At 39.7% G+C, this 11,807-nt stretch overlaps 1 protein-coding gene across 1 annotated transcript in view; it reads right to left on the bottom strand.

Moving 5' to 3' along the window:
• Positions 1-6,501: 6,501 nt before the first annotated feature.
• Positions 6,502-11,807, bottom strand: part of MCC (mutated in colorectal cancers) — a gene marked incomplete at its 5' end in the record, with an annotated part of 50,463 nt that continues 45,157 nt past the window's right edge. Inside the window, 2 exons of the mRNA XM_010135193.1 lie at positions 6,502-6,960; positions 7,942-8,064. Of these exons, the coding sequence (XP_010133495.1) occupies positions 6,780-6,960; positions 7,942-8,064 (304 nt within the window). The remainder of the gene's footprint in view (positions 6,961-7,941; positions 8,065-11,807) is intronic.

Raw genomic sequence — 11,807 nt, forward strand, 5'->3', positions numbered from 1 at the left:
CTCAGTAAGATTTCTGAAACAATCTAAGTGTAGTGGCATAGGATCTACCTTACGGGTTCCCTCATGCCCTGTACTGTGAACGTTTAAAAATTGTTTGCTATGATGTTCTTATTTCACTTTTTATAATTGAGTATATTTCTAAGTTTAGAAGTACAGTTTACATTTGTTTTCTGTAAAACAGAGAAGTGAGTTATTTTAGGGGAGCTAGGCACAGAGAAACAAGTAATGCCTGTCAGACTCTAGAGCTGATGTCAAGATACTTGAAAAACAAACATTACTCAGTTTGAGAATGCTTGCCTGTAAGGGGTTATTCAGATTATGAATGGTCATTCAGTGTTCTGGAAATTAAAGAACTTGTGGAATAAACCAACTTTTAACAAAAAAATACAAATGTGTGGGTGCTGGGAATTTAGTACTAGTTTGCAGTTTCTAGTGCTATATAAACTCCCTGCTTTAAGTGTGAGATTTTTAGCATCTCTCATTCACAGAATGCTCAAAACTTTGAACTTGGACTGCAGAGTGATCTGCCTAATTGAATGATACGTGTTCTGTGCTGAAATGCTGTTAACTTCAACTCCTTGATGTACATGCATGCTTTTGAAAGTCAGTGTGTCTTCTATAGTCTGAAGTCTGGAAACAGTGGTATTGGGAAGAAGACGGGGGAAATAATAGCTTTATTTATTGCATAATCAAAGTATTTTTTTAACAGAATATAAATTCTTTAGACCAAATTTGCATAAATAGTTTCTAATAAAATTTTGGGCCTAGTCACTGTTCCAGGCTTCTGTGCTGTTCTCCAGCCCTCCTGATTTGTCATTTGAGAACATTTACTGTGTTTCTCCTTCAGCTACCTGTGGCTGTTCTAAATGTAACAGTTCCTTCTAAAGACAAGGCTGGCTTTGGCTCTGGCTATTCCTAATGGACTTGTTCTCAGATTGTAATTTCAGATAAATTATTTTTTCCAACTTACTGTGTTAGACTTGCCTTTGTTGATTTGCAGTTTATAGCAGCACTCATGTCACTCTGGTGTGAAGACCAACAGGCTACATTATGAATCCAAGCTCTAATATCCTGTGGTGCAAGATGGCACTGCTACTCCACGGGTGACTGGCTGTCCAGTCGTTGGGTCAGTGGGCTGTTTAATCCTCAGTTACCTTTTTTATAGATTTAGAGCGACAGGGTTGTTTTCAGAGGGTAAAGTCCAGTGCCTTCATCTTTTAAATTAGGTGATTATACTCCAAACATGTTAAGAAGCTCAGAATTGTTGAGAACTGGTAGAATAGCCTGTCTTGTTGATTTACTTACTTACAGAAATGAAGTCTTGCACTGTAAATGTTAAATAATCTGGTGCTTATACATGACTTCATATTTTCAGATTGTTACTGCAGTATTTCAGCTTTTGAGGCAATCAATTATTTAAGATACAGTAAATTTCTACAAACTAAAGGTGCTTTTACAGTAAATTAGGCTTGGAAACTTCACTACTCTTGCATAGCAGGTTTTTGTTCTTACGCATTTTATAGCAATAGTGTAGTTCAAGATTGAAATTAGGCTAAATGCTACTATTTGCACTGTTCTTAATACTGTACATAAGCACTGATAGATGCAGTAGGATTTGTGCTGTGTGTGCATTTCCCTGATTCAAATATGTTGTGGACTTACAAGGAAGACAACATACGTAGCAATTACGTTGGCCATGTTCAAGATCATACAAGTGGAAGTATTCTGGATTAGTAGTAGTAATTTAAAAATAAATGGTTGGGTTTTAACTTGTCTTTTCATTGAAAGTGACTAGAGTTACTGCATTAGATTCAGCTTTACAGAAACTCTTATCTTTAATTTCAAAGGTACAGAATGTTTAAATTTGGATAGGTCCACTATGAAATTTACTGAAAACACTGAGTATTTTGTCATTGTTAAGCATTTATATTGTTAATCAGAAGTAGCTTTTAGTTTTCATTATAGGTTACAGTTCAGTGCCTTTAAGAAAGTGATAACAGTTCATGGAGCAAAAATCATCTTAAAACAAGGCATTTATAGCTTTTTAAGTATATAGATCCTGCAAACTTGGTTCTCTACAACACATTTCCCACTGTGAGGAATAACTTACTTTGCATATTTTTTTTAAAGCATGTTTGAGCAAACTTAGTAAACTTGAGATGAACCATTCGTATCTCAGTGGTTTGGTACATATATTTTGTTATGCAGGAAAGTATGCAAAACTGCATGATTAAGAGCTCTCGGCAAATATTTCTCAAACATATACTTCTTAAAACAAGATCCTTAAGTAACTTTATTCATCTGCTTGGCACTGCAGTATGTGGAAGCTGTACTTTAGCCCTGAGGAGCAATTTAGCTGGGTTTGCAAGGCACTTTAACATTAAAAAGCAAAACAGACCCCACAGAAGAAGGTGGGGTTTTGCTCATTGATACTGGTATAATGCTAGACTGCTGCATGTGTTCCAGGACCCCGGCTGACTCAGGTATTGCTGCCCAAAGATAGGACTTTTCTGTGCAGCATTGCATGCCTTGCAGAAAATAGGCAGCCAGTGTTTTATTATATGGCTCATGCACGAAGGGTTATGTCTTCCTCCAGTTTGTTTAAAACTCAAGTACTTGATCTGTTTTCCTCACTGGTATGTAAGTGGCATATCGGTGCTAATTAAATAGAAAGTATGTACAGCCAATAGGATTAAAACTATGTAAAGTTACAGATTTTGTTCAATTTCCATTCTGTTATATTGAAGAAAGTTTTCATTAGTCAACTCTTGAATTTAGTAAATAAAATCCTTAACTACCTGTAACATCTGCTGTATTGATGGTTGTGCTCTTGTTCTTCACTGATTCAGAAACTGAAACACACCATTTAAGAGGCTATGACTAAATTGATGTTTTCTTCTGTAATTTTTCTCTGTAATATTAAATTACTTTGTGTATAAACTTACTGAAGTACTGAAATATGAATATAAGCATTGCTGATCAGTGTGAAACATAAAGCTTGTGCTCCTGGTAGAGATTATTCTTTCACTGTAGAATGTTTAAATGTTGCCTTAAGCTTATCAGAAGCACTGATAAAAAAATGTAGAGCCAGGAAAAGAAGTCAATTGTAGCAGTGGACAAGGGGCCCATTGAAGGGAGAGAAAGGAAGGATGTGAACTTCAATCACTGCTTTTAGAAACAGTCATTTTTATTTTGTTATTGTCCATATAACTTGTAATTAAAAACTGGATGTGTAGAAATGGTTTCATATGTGCCCTTCCATTGCTATCAAGTATTCATTGAAGCTGTAGAGGGTTTGGGGCAAGTGCAAATGTTCTTGAGCTTAGCTAAAACCTGTCATCTGCTCTCTTATGAGTTCTCAGCAACTTCCCTTGTCCCTATTTTATGGGATTTTTCCTGACAGTGTCATACTATCTCCCTCAATAACCTGCCTTGGAGAAAGTCTTTGTGGAACCTTTAAGCAGACCCATTCAACATAAGATGACAAGGTGGTAAAGCAACCTCTGAGGCAAAGAAACAGCATTAGAAATTTATTTAGAATATAAGAACATTTGTAAAATAAGTATTATAAATGTCTCTGTATAAATAAATGCAGTTTTTTACAATTCTATATCAAATAAACACAAAATAGCTATGTTACAGCAGCTAGGAAACTAAAAAGCAGCAACACAAAGCTAATTCAGCAAGGTGAAAAGTTCCTAAAATTACAATGAAGGCTACTGTATTAAAAGCAGAGAAAATCCTACTAAAACCAGTACAACAATACTGACATTAATGCAAACTTAGTCACATGTGCTTTGCAACAGCTAACAGTACATTCAAGGTGGTGGAGTTACACATTTAATGAAAAAATTCCTTTTTTCTGAACACACTGTGAAATACAAAGCTTCATGCACTCTGGTGACTTAAAGTAAAAAAATTTTTAAATTAAGATTAATGACTGACTGAGTGAACAGCTTAGGTTCTGTTAGCAAGAACCACCTCCTTTTCTTGCTTTCAAAATGTATTATTTCTGCAACAGGTGTCAAGTGAGCTAGGTTGCTGTGATGCAAGGTGATCTGCGCACACAGGCTGGCCTTCTGGTATGCCACTGACTGAAATACAAGCAGTTGGTTTTTTTGGCATTTGTTCTCGGGGTTGGTGCCATTTTAACAGGTACACTGGAACTGCAGCTAACTGTTAATATTAAACAGTTTTCTCAATAACAGCAAGCCTTCCACCACTTCCCCACGGGCCTCTTCCAGTATGCCAACAAATGAAGCAGCAGTCGCTGCTCGCTGAGGCAAATTAACTGCTGGTCTGGGAAACGACAGCTGCTGCTGAGGCCGCATGGTAACAGTCTTGCTTTTCCATCTATCTTTCTTCCCCATGGGAGGAAAGGAGCAGTGGGTTACATTAACTGATGATTTATAATTTATTCTAAAACAATTTTAGAGCACAGTTGGCAGGTAAGACAGGCAGTAAATGTAGTAAAATGATGTTCAGTTTATGCAGAATCAGTGAATCATTAGACCCAACAAAGGCACTGAGGAAACACAGCAGCTTTTTATGCCTTGAAACCCAGGTGCATTTTAAGTTTAACAGCCTCTCTAGCTCAAAAAATAGAAAAAAAAAAGCCTCAGTGGAAATCCAGTGTAGTGGTAGTTTGTAGTCACTGTAAGTGAATGGTATTTCACATGGACCTCAAGTGAGATGGGTGTTTCCGATGAAAGTACACGAAACCGTTAACTGCACTTATGCCACAGTACACGGGGGATAGTTTTATTGGTGTTTCTTCAAAAACAAATGTGATCAGCTACCACTGAAGCTTAAGCCAAAACTCTTACGTTCCTGTTTGGGAAGGAACTTGTTGGCCAAAAAAGGGAAACATCCAGTAAGAACTGAGTAGTTTGCAAAAATTTCCATTTGCATTAGAAATTAGGAAGTGCAATTATCTTGAGAAAGAGGACTGATAAAAACCAATCCCAGGGCATCACTACTTTAACTGAAATCAGCATCACTTCAGCTTGCTATTGCAATCAGTCACATATGATGTTGGCTTTGTAGCTCATCTGTCAAGGCTCTAGAGAAGTACAAATGCCTACACTCAGAGAAGAAGAAAACAGCAGCTGCAGTAACAAGAGGTGTCACGAACACTTAACTGCTACAGTTTCAGATGTAACCAAGACTTAACAATAATGCCACGTTCTGAAGACAAATTCCCAAAACTATTTTGGCTGTCTGGCCTGGCCCAACCCCAACAGGAGAGAAAAACAGTTCAGGTCCTCTAAAAATATCTCTTTATTTATAGAAACTGCAGGAATAAATGAGAGAAATTAACATAATTCTAAACACATATTAATAAAACTAGAGGTGCAACTCAATCAAAAAGAATAAACAACTCCTGAAATCAGATTCACTCAAAAACAGAGCCTGAAAAAAATACAAAGTAGCGGTGCAGCACAGGAATGGGCTAACGAAGTTAATGGACTCTCATTGGGCATGTTAATACACACATGGAAGCTGGTTTATGTACTTGGTCAAAAAAGAAGCAAATTCCGACTGAAACAGGTGCAATGGCAGACTCCTGCATTTTGCTCCCTAGAGAAATCAACCGGATCCCCATGCTTTGCTTAAAGTTCATTACCATAATAGGTCAGCATTTTCAACTCGGTCAGTTTGACTATACAGTAAGTAAGATGATGCGACAAACAAAAGCGCATGTTAGCAGTAACAAAAACTAACCTACGAAGCTGTATGAAGACTTCACCATTCACATTCTGTTTGTGGCTCTATATCCACCTACGCAGTTAACGTTTTGTGCCTATATACTCAGTATTAAACAGGTACATTCCTAATAAGTAAGTACCTTTTTTGGTCAAAACAAGTATAAAAAGAAGACATTCTACGTCTTGATCACAGAAAGCTGCAATAAGCACTATACACGTGACAAAAATGGCCCAGCTTCTTAAAGAAAAGAAAACCTTGGCTATAATGCATTAACAAGAAAAAACAACTGTTTCACAAAGTAATTTCAAACACCATGCAGTATAAACACCAGGAGGTCCCCTATAATTTCTTACCCAACTTTGGCACAGGCTCTGTCTGGCATGGTGAAACTCACAGCCTTTAGTCTTCTTACAGACTGTAAGAGTACACCATTATCATAGTTTTCAGAGATGCAACTACATTTTTCTTTTTTTTTTTTTTTTTTTTTTTTTTTTTTTTTTTAAATAACAGGAGTTTTCCTACCTGGTGTGTGCTGTGAGCAACAGTACTGCATGTATGGTGCAAAAAAAGCAAGAGAGCTCATCATCTCCCCACTCTGCAGCTGCTTATTTAGTTGATACTGATTTAACTGCAGCAGCCAGTCTTGGGGCTACAACACAGAGTTGTGTGCAGAGGGAGCTCAGAGGCTGGGGAAATCACTCATATTATCTCCAAACCACTCATATTATCTCCAAACTGCCCAAGTTAAAACTTCTTAATGTGAATTATTTTGCTATGTGACCTATGGGACATACATAAAATGGAGGAGAAGTTGTATGAATATAGATACAATGACACAGACAATGTACACAGTTGTAGCATGATAATTCAGGCACTGCCATTTTACATTATGAAACAGTCCTTAAGGTTAACACTTGTATTATCCCCATGGCACATCTCTGGGATCCCAGAGAAGGTGCTTAAATGTATCAGCGTTGACAGACAGAGCTTTTAGCATCTGAAGCTCCCTAAAAGTCAACCTCCACAAGAAAGAAATTTGTAATGGCACTAAGCATCTTTGAAAGATGCATTTAAAGTGAAGTTTCATTGGTGTGTGGTCTAGAGTTCTCTTCTTCTAGTAAAGCTATTCTTTGTTTGAGCATCCTTACTTGTGTTTCGTGTCTCTCCACCATAGCCATCATTTGTGATTCCAGCTTCTTCAGCTTATTTTGGTGCTTTTTCTTTGCTTTTTCATAAGCTGCTACCAAGTTGCTGTTGGAAATACAAGGCAATACAAGGTCATTCAAAAAGGCTTGTTCATAGCAAGCGCTACAGAAATCCACCCCAAAACACCACCTTCAGGGAACTCCAAAGTTGGGGTACTGATGATCTTCCTCAAATTTACTAGAGCGTTAAAGCACATTAGATCCAAACCCAGGTCAGTGCAAATCCCTGTGTCTTTGGGGGGGTCAAGTACACTCCTTCACCAGCAGACTGGTTATTGAAAACATTTTTAAACACGGTTCAAAGAGCCAGCTAGAAGTTGCTGATTACTGGTGTGTTTGTGAGTCAGGACAGCAAAACATTAAACATGTAATGATTTACAAAAACATTGCATGGCCAGAATCTGCTTACAAAATCCAGCACTGATCGTGCATTGTCCATTTAAAACTTAACAGTTTTATTCAAAGGATGGCATCTTGTGTCAGCTGCTAAGTAACTTGTGCCTCTGCCTTGCTTCAGTCGGAAAGCTCCTCAATACCAGGGCTTTCAGGTGTAAATTATTAATGAAATCTACGCTGTGAGCAATGGCTCCTTGCAGGAAGTGCAGTTGCAGTCCATCATATTCTCAGTCCATCCAAACACAGTGCCAGTAAGACCTTACCAAGTGAGCAATAAAAATTAAGTGTGATTACTGAAGCCAGTTTAGTAATAAAGAGGCTGGAGCCAAACAAAAGGGAGCAATTTTAAACAAAGTATCAGATTCATAAATTTGTTTTTTGTTTCAATAATAATGCATTTGCTAGTAACTCAGTTAAGATTAACCTATTTCCCCCACACTGTTAGCTTTGTAGTTTTCAGTGTCCTACACGGGAGGTTTCTGCCTCCCCCATCTCTAATTATAACCATAACGAGTCAATGCTTGTGAACACAAAGATCCAGAAACTGCTCATTAAGGCAGGGGGAGGTTTACAGCACATTATACGGGGGGTGGGGATCAGTGGTGCATCCATCTGCTGGTATATCTTTTACCTGTTTGCCCTTTTAAGGTCATTAACAAATTCTGCAGACTGCTGATGTCTGATTTCACTGCTCTTCGTGAGTCGCTCCAAAGCACTCACTAACTCTTGCACTCTAGCTTTCAGTTTCTTCTCCCTGCGTCAGGACAAAAGGAGAGAGAAAACAATTTTCAAAACAGAAAGAACACCTCAGCTTACATGACCATTCAGTGAATGGTCATCCTGTGCTGGGTTGACAGACTGAAAATATTTTCCTTGCCACTACTTGGATAATACAGGAGGTAGTTCTTACATTAACGTTTTCCACAAATTGATTTTTATAACATTCACCGTTTTAGAATATGGGATCTGAGGTGCAGCAAACAAAACAGGAAACAAACTTCTCTGATGGACGGTGGTCCATCAAACTGATTTGGTACCAACTGTGGTATCAAATTGCACCAAGATATATAAAAATACATAAGTAAAGAATACCTGGCACATGCTACCTACTGTGTCTTGAGTGAGATGATAGCAAAGAAAACTACCAAGGGAAATTAAGCATCATCATGATCGTAGAGGAATTTTAATTAAAAACACACCAGAATTGCTACTGAAAATCATTTACTACAATTATAGAATCACAGAATGGTTTTGTTTGGGAGAGACCTTCAAAGGTCATCTAGTCCAACACCCCTGCCATAGGCAGGGACACCTTCCACTAGATCAGGTTGCCCAGAGCCCCATCCAACCTGACCTTGAATGTTTCCAGGAATGGGGCATCCACAACTTCTATGGGCAACCGGTGCCAGTGCCTCACCACCCTCAGAGTGATTCCATTGATTTCACTTACTGCCTCAAATTTACCCAAGTAATTTATACTACAGTCTGTATCGCAGTAGTTTACTCCTGCTTCTAGAGGCCAGCAAGTCCAGTCCATGCAGCAGTGGGAAACGGCAAGTTCAAAGAGGGGAACAGAGAGAGAAAAGGGCAAGCACAAGAAATTCAGAAGAGGGCGCACAGGCATTTTCTTCTGTGAGGTAGTCCTCTTTTAAATAAGCCACAGTTCTGAGGTTTAAAATGCCGATAAAGTTACCAATACATTCCAATTATGAACGAAAAACTGATTCCATGGAAGCGTGCCAAAATGGAAGTAAGGTACCGTAAAGTATGTTTACATTACAAGTATCTCTATGAGTGAAAGAAAAAGTTAACAAGGTAGAAGTCCTGGGGAGGAGCAAGCAGTAGAGCTTGGAGCTTACGACGGCTTTAAAAAGTATCTCCCAGCGCAGGCAAGCATGTGGCATGAGACAGGTACTTCTTCCTAGAGAGCTCCCTGCTGCAGAGCCAGTGGCTGCCAACAGCCCACTCCTATACAGACGTGGGACTGTCCCACCTCTTGTGCAAAGGTTCTGATGTGGAGGCCCAGGAGTCTTCCTCTATGACCCATCCTCACAGCATAGACAACCCAGAGAGAAAAAAATCACGCTTTAATATATATATTAAAAAAGGGGGGTTAAGAATGATATGCAGCTGGGCTCACCTGGGACTAAGCTACATGGCGCAGTGTTGAACCTTACACTTGGGAACTTTGCATCTACGGCGACATTTGTCCACGCTTTGCTGCCTAGAACTGCTTTGCAGTGATTTGCCTTTCCGTCCTATTTTTGCTGCAGCATTGCTAAGTGAGTAAATTTGATTTCATCTCTAAACAAGGGTAGCACTAGCTCCCACGTAAGCCCACTGAGCTCCAGGGGAATGAATACTGCAGAGTTTGTGAAAGCTTCCCCAGCTCTGCACAGAACACACGGTTGCTGCTCAACACCCACCTCACCAGCCTGCAGTTCCAAGGCTGGCCTGGCAACGGCAGCATTTAATAACCAGAGACAAGGACGGCACATGTGGCACGTTTCACTGTGCGTGGCTTCAGCAACAGAAGGGCTTTCACAGATTAATCAGCGGGGGAAATATTCCAAGAAAGCAGTTTATCCCTAGACACTCCAGACACTGGTTTATTGGCCAAATTAAAAGGACACAAGAGGGGCCTTGTTGATGAAGACTCAATCACCAGTATTCTTTATGCACCCTTTCACTCAAGAAACTTAGTCTTCAAATTACGCCATCTTTTCCCCAGCTCGCTGCCATCCACCCCAATTATAAATTTTATCTTTCATATCCTATCTTAGCAGTCACAAAGACTCAGCACAGTCTGCGTTCTGCAGAGAGGAAAAGTCCAGCTTTTACTTGCAGTAAAGAAGAAAATATCAGAGCTGGCAGAGGCTAGACCTGTTACCTAATGCATGTGTGCGGCACTACCGACATGAAAGAACAAAGCAGGGTAGTAAATTTGGTGCGTGTCTGCTCCAAAGGACACCACAGCTAGAGCTAGAGGCTCTGCAGAAGGCTCAGTAGCACCATGCCCAGCACTGCAACCTAGCATGAACAGCAAGTCCGTGGAATAAATATTTGCAGTATATGGACGAGAGAGAAAAAAACCCTAAAAATGACGAGGTTGATTTAACATTATGTGCAAGAAAAGGTGTAACTCTGACAGCACTGCACCCAGTCCCATGGGCAGCAACCCTGCAGAGCTGCAGTTTGCTGCAACTGAATCCCTTAACACATCTGCTGTAACAAAAGCTGCATGGAAAAGAAACAGTGGAAAGACTTGGAGGAACTCGTCATGCGTGGTAAAGTTTGGTTGCTACGGTGACTGTTACCTGATAAAACTGTTACATCACCTTTTGTCTGGTTTTGCACTCATGCCTTGCAACCAGTCATGGTCAGGCTGAATTCCACTAAACATCAAGAGGTATTTCTCCACATTTGGTCTATTAACATCCTTGTCTTGCTGCTTGCCAAAGAAGCAGAGCGGTAAGCATCCTGCGCCTCCACAGGCTAGTTAAACTTAACTTTCAGATGCTAGTTCTGAACTAAATATAGCCAAACAGGTAACAGTGGGTAATCCTCCAAATCCCCAGGTGCCTCAAATTTACATTTATACCAGTAAAACTCATGTATTCCCTGAGCTGATAAGATCCACACATTTCTTTTGGCTTGTCTGGAAGTCAGTGAAAACATCACTAGCTAGTGCCTGCTCCCACCTTAATTTCAGGGAAAGCAATGGGAGCTTTGATGGCATGTACTGAAATGTCTCAAAATCTTTAAAAAACCACCATACTGGTGTTTTTACTTCTACACTCACACTTCCCAATTTAAAACATACCTAAGTATCTTTACTTCAAGAGGCATTTCATAGACCAGGTAACACCCGAGTAGACAGGCACAGCAGCAACATTAAAGGTATGGTATATACCTTGTTTTAGTCTGGGAAATGGAGATGGATAGACACTTGGTTAATGACTATTAAATGCAAAAAAATGTCAAGTTTTCCCTGGAGTGCTGCACCTTCTGTTTTAGTAACAGGTGAGAGACCTCAGAGCCTCAGTTTCTTACCGGTTGGCCAGCAAATGCTCTGTCCCCTCCTAAAAATCCCATGCCTCACAATATTAGCTCTTCCCACTACATTTCTATCACTGATTACCTCAGTTTGGATAGAAAGAGTTGTCCTTACCTGTGTCTCTCCAAAACTGATTGCCTGGCTGGGAAGTGAACAGGAGTGCTAATGAACCCTGAGGTGCCATCTCTATTTCTTTAAGGCATTTAAGGCATTAAGGGTTAGGTGTTTTTATGGTATTTCTAGCACCACTTCACTTTCCTGATTGCTATTATACATCAGCAGGATATCAAGAGCCAGCCACTACAGGCTTAATGAGACAGAATATTTTAAAACAATAGTCCTAGTCACATGCAGCATTTTTCCAGGATGAGAATGGGTCGAAGCTGCAGACCAGGAATGGAGCTGCTTTTAATGCCACTACCACTCGAACATTCTCCCAG

The sequence above is a fragment of the Buceros rhinoceros genome, unplaced genomic scaffold (assembly GCF_000710305.1).
Source record: "Buceros rhinoceros silvestris isolate BGI_N320 unplaced genomic scaffold, ASM71030v1 scaffold26234, whole genome shotgun sequence".
In the NCBI taxonomy this organism is placed as follows: Eukaryota; Metazoa; Chordata; class Aves; order Bucerotiformes; family Bucerotidae; genus Buceros; species Buceros rhinoceros.